General features: G+C 33.7%; 4 protein-coding genes across 5 annotated transcripts; 2 read left to right on the top strand and 2 right to left on the bottom strand.

The window, feature by feature from the left end:
* Positions 1–19: 19 nt before the first annotated feature.
* Positions 20–2,341, bottom strand: LOC138939754 (metallophosphoesterase domain-containing protein 1). 2 transcript variants are annotated; one of them, XM_070307889.1, is made up of 5 exons: positions 2,045–2,341; positions 1,634–1,778; positions 1,184–1,460; positions 545–771; positions 20–411 (listed from the first exon to the last, which is right to left on the bottom strand). In XM_070307889.1, exons 2-5 carry the CDS (start codon positions 1,761–1,763, stop codon positions 284–286), a joined length of 762 nt encoding a protein of 253 aa, XP_070163990.1. In that variant the 5' UTR covers positions 1,764–1,778; positions 2,045–2,341; the 3' UTR covers positions 20–283. The 2 variants fall into 2 exon arrangements, with proteins under 2 accessions (XP_070163990.1, XP_070163989.1); XM_070307888.1 differs by having other exon boundaries at positions 133–411; positions 1,971–2,338.
* Positions 2,342–2,890: 549 nt separating this feature from the next.
* LOC138939737 (ejaculatory bulb-specific protein 3-like) lies at positions 2,891–3,968 on the bottom strand. Its single transcript, XM_070307837.1, has 2 exons — positions 3,718–3,968; positions 2,891–3,257 (listed from the first exon to the last, which is right to left on the bottom strand). The coding sequence occupies exons 1-2, from the start codon at positions 3,911–3,913 to the stop codon at positions 3,091–3,093; spliced, it is 363 nt and encodes a 120-aa protein (XP_070163938.1). The 5' UTR covers positions 3,914–3,968; the 3' UTR covers positions 2,891–3,090.
* Positions 3,969–7,571: 3,603 nt separating this feature from the next.
* On the top strand, positions 7,572–11,217 carry Mcad (Medium-chain acyl-CoA dehydrogenase). The gene is made up of 10 exons (XM_070308209.1): positions 7,572–7,677; positions 8,037–8,115; positions 8,930–9,097; positions 9,192–9,292; positions 9,437–9,517; positions 9,629–9,759; positions 9,842–9,950; positions 10,050–10,190; positions 10,273–10,548; positions 10,645–11,217. The coding sequence occupies exons 1-10, from the start codon at positions 7,663–7,665 to the stop codon at positions 10,795–10,797; spliced, it is 1,254 nt and encodes a 417-aa protein (XP_070164310.1). The 5' UTR covers positions 7,572–7,662; the 3' UTR covers positions 10,798–11,217.
* Positions 11,218–12,250: 1,033 nt separating this feature from the next.
* LOC138939900 (uncharacterized) lies at positions 12,251–18,383 on the top strand. Its single transcript, XM_070308212.1, has 2 exons — positions 12,251–13,943; positions 17,776–18,383. Exons 1-2 carry the CDS (start codon positions 13,619–13,621, stop codon positions 17,913–17,915), a joined length of 465 nt encoding a protein of 154 aa, XP_070164313.1. The 5' UTR covers positions 12,251–13,618; the 3' UTR covers positions 17,916–18,383.
* The last annotated feature ends 1,542 nt before the right edge of the window (positions 18,384–19,925 follow it).

The raw sequence follows: 19,925 nt of genomic DNA, 5'->3' as shown, positions 1-19,925 counted from the left end.
AGAGTATATATTTTTAAGAAAAAAGAGATTATACAATTTTATGGATATCTTATTTTTAATATTATTAAGATTTTAAATCATTACAAATTGTATGAAAAAGAAAAACAAATTAATACTTATATCATAGCTTTATACATTTTTCATATTTAAATTAAGGCAAGAGAAACTTCTCTATGTAATATTGTATCTTTATATAATTGTACATAGATAATCTGTGGATTTTTCTCAAACTTGTAAAAAAAATCTAATGTGTTCTTATATTGGTATTATCTAATCTGATAGTTTACGATTTTTGAACACCGGGAGGTAACATTATATCAAATACTATTGGTGAATTACTTGGCAGATAATTTAAATCACATGTAGATGCATTGATGTATATTATTTTGCCATCTGACGATATACCATATCCTGTAAAATAAAATTACATAAATGGAAAACTTATAATATAAATATTGTCATATATATATATATATATATATATATATATATATATATATATATATATATATATTTAGATTTCGCATTTAAGATTCCATTATACCTTCATGTATATGACCAAATACATGGTATTTGGGCTTCACACGATTTTGTACCGTGGACAATAACTCTACACATCCAGCGCGTACTCCGCTACAGCATAGATCTCCATGACCTACAGGAGGAGTATGCGTTACAAGGATATCTGTATCTGATGGAATCAGTTCCCATTTTGACAGGCATGCTTCTCCACGTGGTACATTAAATGCCCATTTACAAAATTCTGGTTGCCTAAGATTGCAATGAAATGTCCTTCAGAAATAAGAAATCTCTACCTGAAATTATTTTCTACAAATATTTTTCATAAATGTTCAAGATAGTCAATTTTTTTATACAATTGTGATGGTTTCTGATGATTATCTTTTACAACATATTACATTTTAGATAAGCTGCGCAAATATATTTTGAGTATATTGTTTAATCTTAGAACCTAAATATATGAAAATTATCTTTTCCATAATATTTTAAAAATGTTTACATGTTTACAAAAATGTTTAAATGTTAAAAATGTTACAAAAATGTTTATAGATAAAAGCTTAACTTTTTCAATTCGGAGTTATATAAGTTTTTATTTGATAAGCCTACGTACATATTTATTTGCTACAAAGTTTTTTTAGCAAAGCTAATTTGATAAAGTATTTACCATGGAGTACCGTATATCTTGATTCCATGTATTACAATCTCAGAATCTTCCAAATATGTACAATTTGTCAGATAATCTTTAACATTAGTAGTTTTAATAGCTTCAGCAAGAGTGTCTTTTGACATACCCAAGGTGGGTATATTGTCAAGTATGCTGGTTCCAGTATGTTTCTGATGATCCCCACCGGTGTGTACAGAAAAGGGATGCGTAAATGTGGGATCAAAGCTAAGTTCATGATTGCCAGCTATAACTATTTTATGTTTGTGTGGTAAGTTACCTAAAATTATACAATATATATTAGTATTTCTATGATTTAAATTTAAAAATTCAAGATGCCATTAATGAATAAAAATAATGGTTTTTATAGTTACAGGTTTTTTTATTACTTATTTATTACTTATTAAATTATAATAGTATAATATTGATTAATATTTATATATATTAATTTACCTATCCAATTGTTGAACTCTATGACTTCTTGCAAACTGCCACATTTCGTAAAATCTCCAGCGTGAATAAAAACGTCTCCGGCGGGTATATCAAATTTTATGAACGGTGTGAGTGAGTGTGTATCACTCATACATATCACGCGTAACTAAAAATTAAAATTTTCTTAAATTAAATATATATTGCTCAGATAGACGTATTTATGTTAACAATCGTAAAAATAGAGATTTAAAAATTTTGCACGTGAAAAATATAAAAATAAGTGAAGATATTTTTGAGGTTAACATACATATATCTTCCTGTATAAAAATATCAGGATGATAAAAATTATCAGACGTACTTTATCACTCGGTGCCTCGGTCGTCGGTAATTTAGCATTTATTTTAACAATTTTTTGATACTGAGATAACTCACGCCAGGCTGCTGTCGGATCAGCTGTCAATGGATGAATAGCTATCTTCATGCTGACAGCTAAATGTGACAACCACTATTACGGCGCTATTATACATGAGATTCATTCGTGTTTTCTTGCGTGCTCTTGTCTCACACTTAAAGTGTTATTAAATATGTTCTTTGTCACATGATAAAACGAACTAAATATTCATATATATTTGGCATTTAATGGGTACTTATGGCTTTTCATTTGAGATTAGAAACTGTTAAGAACTTTTGGTTTGGAACGGATCAATATAGATGTTTAGACGCACATATACATACACCTTTCTCTCATGATTCTTGCTATTGCAGAATTAAAATTTACTAGTGCTGTTTTATATAAATAAAATGTATAAGAATTTTATTTTATATTATCGTTTTTTTCTCTTTTCTAATAAAATAATAATACTCTGCAAGCACGCACTTGTGTATAATTAATGTATATATGCACTTATAAAATAAATTGTAAATAAGCAGAGTGATTCGTATTGGAATAATTATACGTTACAATAAATAAAACGAAATTTAAAAACTGCTCTTATAGATGTTTTATTCTACTAGAACAACACAGGCGCGCGCTGTGTCTTTTATTTATAGACATTTTCCAATTTTTTTAACTTTTCTTTCCTAACTTTAATTTTTTCTTTCATAAATTGTCAAACTGTCAAAATTCGCATGATTTGACAGTTGCAAATAACACGAATGAAGCATGTGGCAGCGCACAAGCGAGATAGTCAATCAGCATTGCGGAAAAGAGGCTTCAACGCTTCGATATATTCGAGTTCGAGGTTTCATGCCTTTTTTAGAAAAGGAACACGATACAAATAATGCATATTATATTTATTTATAACCGGGAATACATTATTAATTATATAAAATGTATATTTTTCTTAATGGAGTTTATCTTTCTTCTCTGAATGGGAAGATCTCCAGATATAAAGTATTTAATAATTTTATAGATAATATACACTGTTTTCCCCTTCGGTGATATTTTTATCCATTCTGTCAGCATTTATCATCGGCAATTATTGTCTGGCGTTTTTCTTTTTTAAATCCTCAAGAGTCTTTGCAATAAGATCCTGCAGTTCAGTGGGATTATTTTTTGTATACCAGTCAGTCATGAAATCTAAAAGTTGCTTTTGCTTTTCAGTACATTTTCTACATTCGGATTGTAAAGCTTCGCCAATAATCTCTAAAAACAAAATAAAGAAGCTTGATATTTATTGATTTTAATTAACTTTGTCATAAAAAAAGTTTCCTAAAAAAAGACTAAAAATTAATTTTATTTGTCGTATTTGTAAGAAAGTTTTTTTCGAGAGAGAGCTATCTCTTCAAAAATTCATATATTAGAAACAAGCATATTTTTGACCACGAATAATATACAATATATAGAACAAGAATTTTGCTATTTCAACAAAAAATTGTTGTCAAAATTACATATATTTACATATAATTATTACATATATTTGCTTACTTCTTTATGCATTTAACTCAGCAAATATCTTATATTTTCAATCTGACTATTTAAAAAATATAATTGCCTTGTCTGTTATATTAAAAAATTGATTCTATAAAGTCAAAGAAGCCGCAATGAAAAAAATAATGCGATAAAAATGAGATATTTCGTATATACTTGTATATTAGATATATACCTTTAAAGAATTTTGCGTCAGCTGTCTTGCATGGTGCAAGATCCATAAAACATTTGTAATATTGTTGTCGCAATTTGGTATTGCTAAAAATTGCGTTGACATCAATGTCGTCGTATCGATCAGAATATAATTCCGCTGCGAGAACGCATGTTAATGCAATACTAATGATCACTACGATATTGTTCAGCCGAGCCATTATTTTTCACACTTTTGCGCACTACCTCTCGTAATAAAGATACTGAATATTCAATGGAGATTGCACATCTTATTTATACGAACTGGCTGACATAAAAAAATATGAGATGGTCATAGTACATACGGTTAGTGATTCTGACAGTTTAATGATGATATATTTCTAATTATGAATGAAGTAAAAAAAAATATAGAGAACTGATTGGCAAAGAGTTGTGCGTATTGTATTAATAACAATATTGTATGACATATTTTAAGAAAATATTAATTTTATTTTCGTTTCCTGGATTTGAGAAATGAATTACTATTTATTTATCATATTAATCTTATTTAAAAAAGAGAAAGGAAAGAAACCAATATATAAAAACCGAGGACAAGATCTTTTTTTATACACAGGCCCACGTAAAGTGTTACAAGCTAATAATTCTAAAAATATTTGTCAAATCAAAAAATTATTCATGAGAAAGTTTCATGTTTTCGAGGGGCCTTTCTAACTATGTAAAAATAAAATTGTCCCCGCTTTCCCTCTACTCTAAAGGAAGCGGGGAATAACTTTAAAATTTTTAATGGAACCCCCTATTGTTTAGAGGGGGAGCGGGGGCAATTTTATGTTTACGTAGTTAGAAAGGCCCCTCGAAAACATGAAACTTTCTTAAAACAATTTTTTGATTTGACAAATATTTCTAGAGTTATTAGCTTGTAACACTTTACATGGGTCATCCTGTATATAAGAATACACATAAAAAATATGATTTTTTTCTGAATACAGAGAGAGAGAGAGAGAGAGAGAGAGAGAGAGAGAGAGAGAGAGAGAATATCAATAATCTAAATTTTAAATAATAAGAAATATTAATGGTACTCTTATACAAAGGAACAAAACGCTTTTTAAGAATTTTTTTTTAATCTCTCTTTCAATCTCTTAAACTTAAACAAATAAATAATAATTTTATTTTTCGTGTAACTTTACGTAATTTTTTAATTTTAGGCTTCATTTCATGAGCTCTTCTGTGAAGAACAAACATTTACAAAAAAAAAAAAAAAAAAAAAATTTCTTTTATAGAAATATACGGATAAGTGAGTATTTGAAAGATTCGATTGAGTTAAAAATACGAATTAATTATATATTTTTGTAATAACTGAATCTCTCTAATAAGTATTATCTGTATTAATAAGTTATAAACAATGAATTTAACTGCGAAACACATTCAGATATTGTCACGGATGCAAAACAGATAATAAGTTAAACATTATCATATTCTTCTATTAATTATTCATGTAACAGAATGAAAAACATAATAAATGATTATTCGTCAACAAGTTTTCTATCCATTATTCATGAAAACGTTTTTTAAAAATAATCTTGCGTTAGCAAAGTACTTGTTACGTAAAGATATGTGACACGACGTATTATAAAAAAAAAAAAACGTGCTTGTCGTATATACAGGGTGTCTGGTAAAAATTGTATCAACGCTCGTGAGCGGGTAAAGCACAGTGAATTGAACAGAAAAGTCCTTTGCCATTTTGCGATTTTTGTAATAATTATTGAGCAATCAATTTAAAAAGATTGACCAATTCGTGTGAGTATAAGCATAACCGTTGTCATTTGTAGAGCGTTCCTCTCAAAACTTTGTCGCGCCCCTAGCGACCGCAAACTTTTGGGATGTCTCTAGGTCGTTCTTCCTCGCCGCGCGCTTTTATACTCACACGAATTGCTAGATCTTTTTTAATTATTTTCTTTTTAATAATTATTACGAAAATCGCAAAATAAAGGACTTTTCCGTTCAGTTGGCACAATCTTTACCAGATACCCTGTATATTCTAAGTGAAATATGAAAAGTATATGTTTATCAAAGTTTGCTACCAAGAACACATTTCAAATAATATTCTTGAACTATGATCATTTAACGGATTACATCATCTCAATTATTTTTATTTCTCATTTCTATTCATTTTTATTTTAACTCCTATGCAAAGCTAATAAGAACCACGAATTTATCTCTAATTTATATTTATAATCAATAACGTTTCTAATAATCTTTTCTTAAAATTGTCTTCGAAATGATCAAATTATATTTAATGTATGCATGTATTGAATATAATGTATGTATCGGATACTACGTCTTTTCGAAAAAATATATTATGCATACATTAATGTATTTAAAGAATCCTTTCTAATTAATATATTTCAACAGAGAGTTTGATTTCCATAATTATTGCAAAAATTGCAAAATAAAGAACTCTTTTCTTCAATTTATTGCGCTCTACCCGCTCACGAGCGTTGTCTAGGATGCTTCGGACACCCTGTATATCATGAGTAATTTGGTACAATAAAATATTTATTTTGTTATTCTTGAGGCAGTTACATAAAAGATATCTATATATATATATATATTACATTTTCGATAATAAAACAATAATTTAGCTGGATGAATTAAAAAATAATCGCATGAAAATTAATAAATAACTCGTGTTAATTATCTTCAATTAATGCAATCAAAACCGATAATGTTATCAATATTTTATTATTTCCAGGTTCACCGGGCCCATTTCGTAGTCATGAAAATTCACTCAAGGCCAGCAGTCTTTAATATAGCTATATACTATATAGCATAAATAAAAGCTAATAAGAGCAATTCTTATAATTTAACGATTTAGTCAATTCTGTTAATGTGATATTATTAACAATTGATTATATTAATCTCTCCTCAATTATTCTCTAATTTACCAATCTCATTTGATAAACAAAATATTATCGTTTCGTGTTCTCATGTCAGGGAAAAAGGGGGCTACGGTTTTTTAATACAAGGTATATACGTATATATAAGGTTATAAAGGAAGATAAAGCAGGGGGAGCACATACTTTTGCATAAACGCATAATCATAGGCATAAGAAAATTGATTGGTCCGTTTCCTTATGCATAAGGAAATTGACCAATCAAATTCCTTATGCTTATGATTATGCGCTTATGGAAAAGTGTGTGTTCCTCGCTTAAGTCAGAAGCATCTCGAAACCTATAATACATTGCAAAGAATCGACATGTGCGCAGTCGCTATTGAAAAGAGATGCGAAATAAGGTAGAATTTTTATTGGCTCTCGCGGCCTTTTGCAATGCATCATGGATTCTTGGATGACACACGGTTTCGATCATAGACAGAGTATATCTAGACATAGAGGAAGGTTAAGATTGCGGTCATAGAGTACGTAGAGTATGTGTTTTTTGTCATTGGTCAATAGTTATCAGCCAACTCTGAAATTTTTATCACTGTCAAGTTGATTTTCGTAATTATCATAATGAATGATCATTACGAGAAATTTATATATTTGTAGAGAAACGTTTCAATATTAGATTATAACCATAAATAAAATTAAATTGTTATATTCTATTAGAGTAATATTCTACTGTTGCTTTTCCATCTTTTATTCCATATGTAAGCTATATTATAATTTATCGTAAGATATATATTTAATAAAAGAAATTTAATTATTAAATGATTTGTCATTTTTGCTTGAATATTCATCATTTTTAGCTGAATATTAATAATTTAATTATTTTCATCTTTCTATTGAAACTTTGTACTTTAATCTGTACAAATGTAAATATAAATTTGTCCCCTCCACTTTACCATATTGATAACAACCTTGATATCTGTAACAGATTTCTTTCAGAATCATCAGTTTCTGTTAAATAGGAGAATATATTTAATCTCAATAATACTTGTTCTTCATTCTGTCTAAAATTAAATACCTCCACTATGATGCTCAAAAAGGTAAGTAACAAAAGAGCAATAATCATTCAATTTATTTGCTTTATTGAAATTGTACGTTATGCTATTTTTATGCTAACTTTATTGCATAGTGTAAATAGAGAATATGCAAATAGGATATATAAGTAGAGAATAGTACAAGTTTGTCTTTTGTAATTAAATCTTCCGTATTATTTATCTTTCCCTTTTTTTTTCCTCTAGTATTTCAGTATATATCTATCTCATTTTGTATGTAGAAAATGCAACATATTGTAACTGCAAAGCATAGATCTTAAAATAGTTAAGATGATTAGCGTGTGATTTCTTGGATAAGTTTATACATGGTCAATATCACGCTCATATACTTCGACATCAATTTTCAGATATTCAATCCAAAAATATACCAAAAAATGATACGTCCATTCTCAGCAGCTGCTGAATCTATCCAAGGATATAATTTTGGTTAGTATATATATTTATACATGATATCAATTCTTTCTTTTGAGTAAAAAGAATAAAGAAATCTAGTTTCTTATTGATTTGGAGCAATTTTTAAGATTACAAAGAACGTATTTTATATATTGACTCGTATAAGTACCTAAATATATATAAAAACTCAAAATCTTAAATAAAATTTGTTTTGTTGACATTGTTATTTTTCAATATTTTTATTTACTTTTACAAATAAATTATTCAAAGTTTTTAATCTCTTAATTTAAAAAATAAAAATTTTGACCCTTATGCAAACTTTTTATATATTTTTCCAATTCCTTCAATGACATACACAAATTGCATTTGCCTTAGAATATATAATAAAATAAAAATAAATACAATATATGTATACATATACAAATATATAAGAATATATTTTTTTACTTTGTGTAAACTATTATTATATATTTATTTAGTTTTATGATGTATTTTGTATTGAATCATTTTTATATTTAAAAATATGCAAAAATAAATGACACATTTATGTTATTTATATTTATACTCCAACAGATGAAAAAAATAAAAATTTTTTGATAAATTTAATATTTACAATAAAAAATTTTAGTTATATATATTATTATTATTGTTATTATTATTATTATATACAAATTGTATAACAAATAAGAATAGAACTTATTACACTCTTCTCTTGAATACAAATGTTGTGCAAAATATATTGCAGGTTTATTTGCATATTCTATATTACATATATTTATACATTATATTATTTACACGAATCATTAATATCTGACTGAAAAATACAATTTTTTTATTGTATTGTTAGAACTATCTGATACTCAAAGAGAAATGCAGGATCTAGCACGAAAATTTGCCAAAGAAGAGATTATTCCAGTAGCTGCAGAATATGATAGAACTGGAAAATATCCATGGGACGTTATGAAAAAGGCATGGAGCATTGGTCTTCTGAATAAACATATTCCACAGCATTGCGGTATATTCGACTTGTGATACATTTAAAAAGTTATAGGAATAAAAAATAATATCTGCCAAGGTAAAAATATAATTCAAGATTATTTATATCATAGGTGGTTTAGAAAGTAATATCTTTGATGGCTGCTTAGTTACAGAAGAATTTGCTTATGGTTGTACAGGAATAACAACTGCAATGGATTCTTCAAGTCTTGGAGTCAGTTTTTTTATTTATCATACATACTTCACTTCTTTATCACACAAAATTTTAATAAGATTATTTTAATAAGATATATGTCTCTTAATGAAATTATTTAATATATTAAAAGAAGATATTGAAAGTTTTACTTTATTTATTCAGCAAACTCCAGTCATTGTAGCTGGAACCAAGGAACAACAAAAGAAATATCTTGGAAGACTAACAGAGGAGCTACTTATTGCGGTGTGTTAAATTTTCAAATATATATATATATTCTAAGAATATATTTCTTTAATATATAGATATATCTAATATAGTAATATATAAATTAAACGATATATTATTTTTTTACAGGCATATTGTGTTACTGAACCTGGTGCAGGATCTGATGTAGCAAGTATCAAAACTAAAGCTGAGAAGAAAGGGAAAGAATGGATAATTAACGGCACAAAAATGTGGATTACAAATGGCGGCGTTGCTAATTGGTATAATAGCACACTTAAACATCCGATATTAATTTGTTGGAATCATGCTTTTTTTTTTTCTAAACAATCTCTTATTATATAGGTATTTTGTTTTGGCGAGAACAAATCCTGATCCAAAAGCTCCAGCTTCTAAGGCTTTTACAGGCTTCATCGTAGAACGTGACAGTGATGGTTTAACTCCAGGTCGTAAGGTAATCTCTGATAACAATTTTTTGTTATTTTATTTGAATGTGTTAAAATGCGAATTTTTATTAATTTGTATTAACCATTTTTCGTTTCTCATTTCAAAGGAATTGAATATGGGGCAAAGAGCAAGTGACACACGGATGGTAACATTCGAAGATGTTCGCGTTCCTGAAGAAAATGTATTATTGGGAGAAGGTCAAGGTTTTAAGATAGCTATGAAGACTTTTGACAGAACCCGATCACCGGTATATTTCTGTTCATGACATTAGATATCGAATGAATTTAATATAAAAGGTTTGCACATTTATCTTCATATTTATATTATAGGTTGCAGCAGCGGCTGTTGGTTTAGCTCAGAGAGCTCTGGATGAAGCAACAAAATATGCAATGGAACGTAAGACATTTGATAAACCGATAGCAGAGCATCAAGCTATCGCTTTTATACTGGCTGATATGGCTGTTGGTGTTGAAACCTCCAGAATGTCATGGATGAAGGCAGCTTGGACTACTGATAAAGAATTACCAAATGCTACAATGCTCGCGAGTATTTCAAAATGTTATGCTGCTGATATAGCTAATAAATGTGCTACAGATGCTGTACAGGTGAATGCGATAAAGAATTTTTTTGCTCTCTTAAAGATTGAGTACATATACATATTTTTCTTACAATTTATTGCATGCAACAATTTTCTTTTTCAGATTTATGGTGGTGCAGGTTTCAATAGTGAATATCCAGTAGAAAAACTTATGCGCGATGCCAAAATTTTTCAAATATACGAAGGTACCGCACAGATTCAAAGATTGATTATATCACGTGCTCTCTTAAATGAAGCCAAACAAAGAAACAATTGAAACTAATCATATCGTCATCTAATAATCACATTATTATTTTAATCACAAACTGAATAAAAATATAAAATTTATTCAGATATTTTTATAAGCTTTACAATGATAAAGTTTTAAGATATATTTTATATATGATATTGAAACGCAAATATTAAACAATTTTTATATTCTTGTAGATATATATATATCTCATAAACACAATTGTATTTGTCTTTAGATAAGGTATATAAATTTTTTATATGGATATTTGTGAAGATGATATACATGAAGATATGATTTGATTCAAGTCACTTTTATTCGAGGAAATATGACAAATATAGAAACGAAAAGACTGATGACAGAAGGATGGGCTTTCATAATAACCTTCGTAAAAGAGTGCTAGAAAAAATATATGTATAAACTTTGAATTTATCTTTGATACTTTAAGCAATTTGATGTTTATTTCTTCTACAGCAAACATTTTACTGGTCCATATTTTACCAATTTTTTTTCTCTATTAGATATTTTTTTATAACTCCTTACATTAAGAGAGAGAGAGAGAGAGAGATCGTGTTTCAGTAAAATCTACTTAAAAATAAATAAAAGTCTGTTATGCATTTGCGTTTAATTAGAAAAGAAAAAGCTTTCAGAAATTTCAAATTTACGAGAAATTATTCTCAGTTTTTGTTTCTCAATAGTTGCAAAGTTTATAGTATATGTACAATTATCGATATTCCGTGCCAAGAATAGAAAAATAGATTATAAGAAAAACAATCGATGTTGCATTGTTTTACATGCAATCGATCTCTTTAAATTTTAAATCATCGGTCAAAGAATTACAAACGTACCCGCGTATGTTCTCGTTGCATCCCGATCGTTTCAAATCGGGCGCGCGTCCGCGACAGAGGGCGCCGGGAGCACCGAACGCGAGTGCGTTAGTCAAGTGCATTGTTCGTTGAAAAACTGATTACGCCGCATTATGTCCGTCGAATCGTAGTTTTTCACGCGGTTATATTCGGTGAAGTCGCGCGGTGACGAGTTATGCAACGTGCACCGCGTAAGGTCGGTCCGCGCCGACCGTTCGGACATTGCGGCAGCTGACCTACTTAGAGCTTAAGCTTATCGGTCGTATCCGACGCGGCGGCAAATCGACCGTCACTGTAGGAGGAGGAGAGGTACGTGACAGGCGGGATCGCGACCGAAAAGTATCGCGTATGGCCGATACGGTCGGTCAACATCTGGATTCACACGCAGCTACGCGATCGCGACGACGCGCGGCGAAGCGAAGGGTGGGGTGGGGAGGGGAAGGCTCGCCTTTTGGAAATTGCGTCTTTCCGCCCGCGAGAAACGAGCTCGCCGACTGGACGCAGTGCCGTAGGCGACGCGCGACGGTACCTCGAACTAACCGGATGGTCTGCCCCGTATTATGCTAACTCGTTCTCTTGCCTCGTTTGCGAAACGAAAGTTTTCTCTCTCTCTCTCTCTCTCTCTCTCTTTTTTCCCTTTCGTCGAACGACGAGAAGATTGACGCGATGGCGCGCCGTCTCGAGTCTCGAGCGACGACGCGCACGAGCGAGCGAGAAAGCGAGCGCCGGCGTTTGCGAGATTATGTTTCCGCGATTAGGTTTTCCCTTTCGTTCGGCCCATTGCCGTACATATGAGAACGCCACGTAGGTAGGTCTTGTATAACATCACCCTCCCCGTGAGATAACGCGTCGATTGCCCGATTGCGAATCGAAATGACGCGCGCTTCGTTTCACGAACAGTCGACGATTATCGCGCTCACGTGACACGCGGTTCCCCTGCGCTTTATCGCGGTCATCTGTCTTCGGACTCGCGTAAATCGCGTGCGTCTGCCCTAATCGCGCGATCGAGCTCATTTCCCGCCACAAACACTGCAGAAGCGAAACGGAAGTTTGCGGAAATTCAATTCGCGATAATTAATCGCGACACGTCAACTCTCGGGTGTCTACTCGCGACGTTGCGTCCGACAATCGTACCCGAGGAGGATACGTTGAAGAAAATTACAAGACCCGGCGTCGTACGGGATATGCAGACGCGTGGCAGCTCTCGCTACGGCCCTGACGGCTCTCGCGCTGTCAGAGTGCGACAGTGCGCCGGACGCTCGCTTGACTAAGGGAGTGCCCGTGCCGATGCAAAGTGTAAGCGAAGTGGCCTACAGACCTACATTTGTCTAACGTTCCATTTTTTCACGGGCCGACGGACAGGAGGTTAACAGATACGCGCGCGAACTCCTCCATTTTTCCCTAAGCGTGGCGTGTGCGTGCGCGGTGCAATGCCGTCGTCCCGTGATACACCGACGTACGACGGCTGACGACGAATTGTAGATAGATAGATAGAGAGAGAGAGAGAGAGAGAGAAAGAGAGACGAAGAAAGCCGCCGGAGCGAGGGAGTGAGCTAGCGAGCGAGCTAACCGAGGCAGCGGTGCAGTTTCGATACGCTGTCGGATACAGCGCGCGCGGGACGCGTACAGTGAAAAGAGACGATAGGAGAGGGAGAGAGGGACGACACGTCGCGAGCGTGCGCGAGTGCGACGAAGAGAAGGGCCCTCGTGGGCAAAAGCGTGAGAGGGAAAGTGCGAGTGAGACGTTGAGCGGGAGAGAAGAGAGAGAGAGAGTAAGAGCGAGAGAACGAACGAGAGAGAGAGAAAGAGAGAGAGAGGGTGAAAGAAAGAAAGAAATCGAAAGGGAGCACGTAAAAGAGTGTAGGTGTTGTTTCGAGGATAAGTGCGTACGCTCGCGGGGACGACGTGGAGGAGAGAGGAGGAGGGACTCCTTGCCTGCCTGTCTGTCTGTCTATCTGTCTGCTGGCATATACGGGGGCCGAATGGATACGAGGACAGGGGAGAGCGGGGGTGAGCCCGCGGCGACGATCCTCGACAGCAATACCGGCATCGCTACGACGGCGGGCCCTCTCGCGGAATCATCCACGTCGTCGTCGTCATCGTCGTCGTCGTCGTCGCCGTCGGCGTCGTCCTCCTCCTCCGCCGTCGCGCCGACGGTGATCCTGACGGAGTGTACCGCTACGAACGCCGGTAATCTGTCCTTGACGGGATCATCCCAACAACAGAGCCTGCATCAGGTACATCAGCAGCAACAGACGCGACAACGGGTCAATCTCATCGCCGACGTAGCCGCCAATGATGTCGCAGGTAACCTCAATGATTCTCTCGCATCTAGGGCCTTTGTTATCGTTAATGAGCCGCTTGCCAAACCCCCCCTCCTTCTTTCTTTCTCCCTTTCTCAGCTTCACTCGCACGTCTTCTCCCCTCTTGCTCTCTCATTTTTCTCGTCTATCAATTTTCGCCTCTCCCTCTCTTTCTCTCTCTCCTCCCGCTCCGCGTTTTTTTTTTTCATCTCGCACTCTCTGTCTGGCAGTTGCTCCCTCTCCTTTTCCCCTTCTCCTTCCTTTTCCCTCGTGTCTTGGATCTTGGATCCTCTGTCGTCTGTTGCATCGCGTTACTCCAAAACTCCAAATGAATGGATCCACTTTCGAATCCGCAGATACTTACAAACTCGTTGCTTCCTTTTTGGGCAAACACGCGCGAGTCATTTCGAAAAGGAAATAAAACGTCGCAGCATAAATATGATTTTTAGACGGACGTTCGATATGATCGAAAAAAAGGGAATCTGTAATTAAAGATAACTCGCTTAATGCGCTCGTCATGCGATTTGATTCGATTCCAAGTACATCTGGTCACGATTACGCGAAGCGCTCGCGAATGTTGCGTCGCAAGCTTGTTGGTAATAGATAGAAAACGCGATCTCTCTCGTATAACTCATGGCTTACGCTTTAATTAGAGCGCTATATACGTGGCGGCGTCTTAATGACGCAACAGGCGTTTTGGAGTAAATCTCGAGTCGCTCGCGAAATCCCACGCGAATCTAAGCCTCCCTGTTCCGTCATCGTCACCGTCGTTTCGAATTTAGAACAGACAGCCTTCAAACGCTTTTTTTATAAATGCTGCTGCTGCTGCTGGTTGCACCGACCTTTCGCGGGGCAAAATAGCGGTTCGTCGAAACGAGACTCTTTATTTACGTCGACACTGCCCCTCTCCTTTTTCTCTTGCATCTCTTCCTCTTTTCTGTCTCTTTCTCGGTTATCTTTACGCCTTTTCCGTTCTTCCTTTCCCTTTCCTCTGTCGCAGCGCGAGAGATTGCGAGACACGTTTTTCTGACAAAATACCATACAGACGCGATTACCTCTTCGCAAGACTCCTCATCGACCGCTCTACTCTCCTGTTTCTTCTCTGTTGCTCATTCTGACTGCACGCAGCTTCTTCTTTTCTTCCTTTCTATGTTTATTCATCGAGACGAAACGAGTTCCGATATTCCGCGAAGTTCGTTTGCAAAAATATTCGTCATCGTTCGGATACGAAAATCTATATTAAATATTTCAAATTGAGCAGATTGGCACAAGTGGTAAGCCGTTTCCAATTAATTTCAATATAGACACTGCATAGAGAAGCAAATATGAAGTAACAAAGTTGTGTGATCATTTGTCGATAAAATTATTGAAAGGATATTTTTAACGAAAATATCTGAAAATTTAAAATGTTTGTCCAATTTTTTTTTTGTTCCGTATTATCATTTGTTCCAGCTTATTCGTCCATTGTATATAATCACCCCCTGTTCTCTCCAGCAAAATTTAATTACAGAATTATATGTTTTTAACCGCTTTTTGTCGCTACCAAAATATTTTATTCGCTATTTGCTTTTTCTGCCACTAATACTATGCGCAACGTGAGATAATACAATCTATATAAACGGATAAATGAAAAAATCTTAATCTGTAAGGCGATGTATGGTCGTTAAAAATCAGACAAAGATCAAATATAAAAAAAATATTCATTCTTACTTATTCAAAATGCATTGAATATATTGTGTCATATTTTTGTCATTTTTTTTTTCTTGAGAATTCTTTTAGACAAAAATAATATTATGCTGTTATAAATTTATTATTACGATTTGTATTTATACAAAAAACGTATCGTTATAATATATTAGTAACACAAATATTAACACACATCTGCAAAAGAACGGTCTATTACACGGATTGGGCTGTGTAGGACCATTCCAGATTAAATGATCGCAATGATTTCTGATCGTTTTGCGTGCGATCGGTGTGAAATTTGTCAAAATGCATTGATACATTCGCCATAATTCATGGAGCCGACATCTTGGTAGCTGCGTTATGTGCTATTATTGGCTCTGCAACGCGTAACAAAGATCATTATCGACTAGTTTTCTGTTACGATGTCGAAGTAATTTATAACAGCAGCAACAACTGTGTATTTTTCTCGTGGCCGACGTGGATGACGTGACAGTTTTGCCGCTATAATTGTCAAAATACCCGGAATTATTGGCACGCAGTCGTCACGATTCCGATAACGATGCTAAATATTCGACAAGAAGTATCGGCTTATGAAGTATAAAGTTAGTGTGAATATTTTATATCTTAAATAATATAAAAAAAAAAAAAATCTAATATAAACATATTTTTTTGCTTAAAAATTTCTTGAAAAGATTATTATAATTACACATTCACATTTTTTAATTATAAAAATTATATTTGCATACTATTTCCATTCTACGTGCACTCATAAAAATCAACTGTGTTGTCATGGCAATTTTTATCCTGTATTTGTATTCTTGCGCGCTTAACACGGCATTACTTTTATTACATATCTAAGATATAATGTTGTACAAAGTCGAGCAACAAACTCGAGTACCATAATTATTTATTTTCGAAAAGAAAATGTTCGATATTGTTTTATACTACCTGAGTATCTTCGGAATTTTTTTTTCTCCAATAATTTCGATTACGCGAGACGTTCTTTTTTTGGCCAGACTGATTGAAATACGATCAACTGTCACTTGACGAATAGAGTACGAATATCGTTGTCGCGGGACGAGTATCGCGATAGATAACATAGGAAATGACATAAAATTATCAGCAGGAAGTATCGCGCGCTGCTTCGCTCCTGCCAATTTGATAATGACGCGTGTGAGATTCCGCCATTGGAGATATTCCGCGTTGTCAACCAGTCATAATTTTGCAATTGCTATATGCACACGCCAAGGAGGCCTTAATTTTGATATTGCAATGCAAATGCTCAAATCCATTATCTTCATCCACTGAATAAAAGATTGTTTTCGATAAGTAAGATTACCATACATGAAGCCGATAGCGATCAAATAGTTACATCTAATAAGGTGCAAGTCGTTAATATGGTGCGATTGATAATTTAAATAGTTATGTCGGAGTATTAAAACAGCACCTGCACGTTAAGTCTTCGAATTTTTTCAATACATTTGTATTTTTACGTAATTATTTTTGACAATTGTTTGAGAAAAGAAAACTGCGTTTGGGTAAACGAAATTTCTTCAAATATTAATATATCGAATTGATTGATGAATATAATTGAGGCAACAAATTATTAATTGATTTAACATTTAGAGTATTTAAGATTAAAGTAATTATAACATTATTTATATGCTCATACATTAACGAAATTTAAACAACATTTAGCGAACGAAATAGTTAGGAAAATCAGATTTGATTTAATGGCTTCAAAAGTACAAAAGTGTATTATTAATCCTTCGAGACAATATTATCTAATAGTTTTGCAACATGCTACGTTCCCTAATTGCGCTATAATTTCTTCAATGAATATAATATTTATTGAACGGAGCAGGATCGTAAAATTTTCTTTTTTTTTTTTTTTCTTTTTCTATTCGAACAACTTTTTCTTATTTTCCGCATATATTTAAATTTTGTTACGGCTATATTCCGGGCCATTGGTTCCATTTTACTATCATTAAAATGTCGTAAAGAAATTATGCCCCTCATATTTTATCGTGATTATTCGTAACGTCTCCGTTGGAAAAAAATATTGGTCGAACGCTTCAGTTCCGCATATTTACTCTTATTATGATAAAAGACTTTCATAGTCCCATCTTTTCTATGTTTTTTGTGCATAGTGGCGCGTGGCATTAAGAATGGGCATGATTCTCCATCGATACGAGATTACGGTACGAATGGATTCGGTGAAACGGCAGGTAAAATAGGGGTGCATCAACATCTACCTGCTGTGCCGGAAATGCACTTGTTGCGCATCTAACTCAACGCCAGCGAGACGACATAGTTTGCACAATAAATGACGATAAATCCCGCTTGGTTGGAATAGGGATAGGGAGGGAGGGGGAGGAGAAATAAAAGAACAATCCCCGGGTGGCGGACTAAAAAAGGGGACGAAAGAGGGTCACGCTGGTCAAAAAAAAAAAAAAAAAAAACCGTGAGGGTAAATTTGAATGGCGTGGAAATCAGGTGCTATAAACACCAATTGACGACGATTGCACTTTCGTTATTACGAAATAGCAGGGATGAAAGATTTAGTTACGGCCTCTCTCAAACTTTTACTTTGTTAAAAAATTTGTAATAATAATTTTATGTCATATAATTCATCATAACATATATAAATAATTTTATTTTATTATTTATATATGTTATGATGAATCGATAAATTGAATGATTTTATTAGTTGATTTTAAATAAAACGTTTATAGAATTAGAAAATAAAATTGCTCCACTTTTATTATTATTATTATTATTATTATTATTGCGTAACACTTTTCCTCTTTCTCTCCCTCTCTCTTTCTGTTCAATTTTGTATATGTAATTATGATTATTCAATTCTGAATTTTTGTTTTGAAATAAATCTTATTCTAACGTAAAGATTGGGAAAATACAATTTTTACCGTGCATCTGAAATGAGAATAGAAAACCTAAAGAAATGCTTACGCGAAATTTTCATCGTGACCAATGTAAGATTTATATTCTTATTTAAGCACACAAAGAAATATTCAGCATTCTATTTCGACCGTAGAAATAAAGAAATAGTCGAGAGATATGACGCACACGTGTTTTACATGTGTCGATTTTAAAAGTTTCGGTATCTAAGGGTAAACTATGCTTTACGATTTGTGAAGAAAACGTTCGTTTCTTCGGAATTCCCTCGCTCCATCGCATGCTATAATACACGAGAAAGAAACGCGTTAAACAATACGGTGAAGACAAACACGCGTCTCTTTTCAACACGCATCTTGACGAGGCAATACTTACCCGTAACGGGTGATAACTTACAGAACACGCGCGCTTTCCCTTTCCTCTGCTCGATGACTTCGGAAGTAGAATTGTACACAACAATGGGCACGCGACGATCCTTTTCAACCTCCCGTCTATCCTCGTCGACCTCTTCCGTTTAACCACTCTGTTCTTTAACCGTTTCATCAGCATCATTTCGACGATGGCTCGCCTTTAACGTACCATTTCAGTCGTAACAACACTATGGAACGCAGGTTGTTTCGTCCATTCCGTTTCGTTCAGGGTACCACGAAGGGAAAAACGCGCGCAACGGAATTTCGCCCTTTCCGTTTCTTCTATTGTGCGACAATTGATATTGTTGTCCCAACTCTCACCCTAGGGGATGAAAGGCAATCCAGCTTGGATCTATTTACAACAAATCGCCTATTTGTATCTGTCGCAAGTATCAATAGGAAAGTCTATTTATTGCAACACCTGTGAAAGGATATCATTGTTTCGTGCATTTAGAATCAAATTTACTATTTGACTGTAGATGTCATGATTTCTATGGATTCTTTCTTATAAGTGTCAAGATCGCTATTATCTCTTATTGATGTTTATAAATAAGTGTTACAATTATGGTGATGATAGATTTACGATGCAACCAATGACTATTGTAGGTTGGGCTTTAAAAAAATGAAAAATGTTGTGAAAATTTTTCTACAAAAATTTTTTACGCTCTCCTAAAACTTTAATAGCCGCGTTCCGTTAATATTCGGCGTCAAATTTATCTATTTAATTAATTCTCGTTTCGTTGAATTCTTTCTAAATAAAGTATTATTTTAATTTGACGTTAAACTACATTAGTATCAAAATGTTTCGTGTCAAACTAAATACCGAGAAAAAAAAAAAAGCGTAGTGGAGTTACGATTATTCCGCCTTCTTTATTCGGCGTAGGTGTAATCGGGGCAAATCAACCGTTTCTTGATTCGCTTCCACGTATGATTAAGAGAAATGGGTTAACGCCTCCCTCGTGGGACATTTCCGA

Source organism: Polyergus mexicanus, unplaced genomic scaffold, assembly GCF_030449975.1.
Source record: "Polyergus mexicanus isolate NDT 795.1 unplaced genomic scaffold, iyPolMexi1.0 SCAF_15, whole genome shotgun sequence".
In the NCBI taxonomy this organism is placed as follows: domain Eukaryota; kingdom Metazoa; phylum Arthropoda; class Insecta; order Hymenoptera; family Formicidae; genus Polyergus; species Polyergus mexicanus.
The sequence above is the reverse complement of the archived record's forward strand: the minus strand, read 5'-3'. Positions and strand labels throughout refer to the sequence as shown.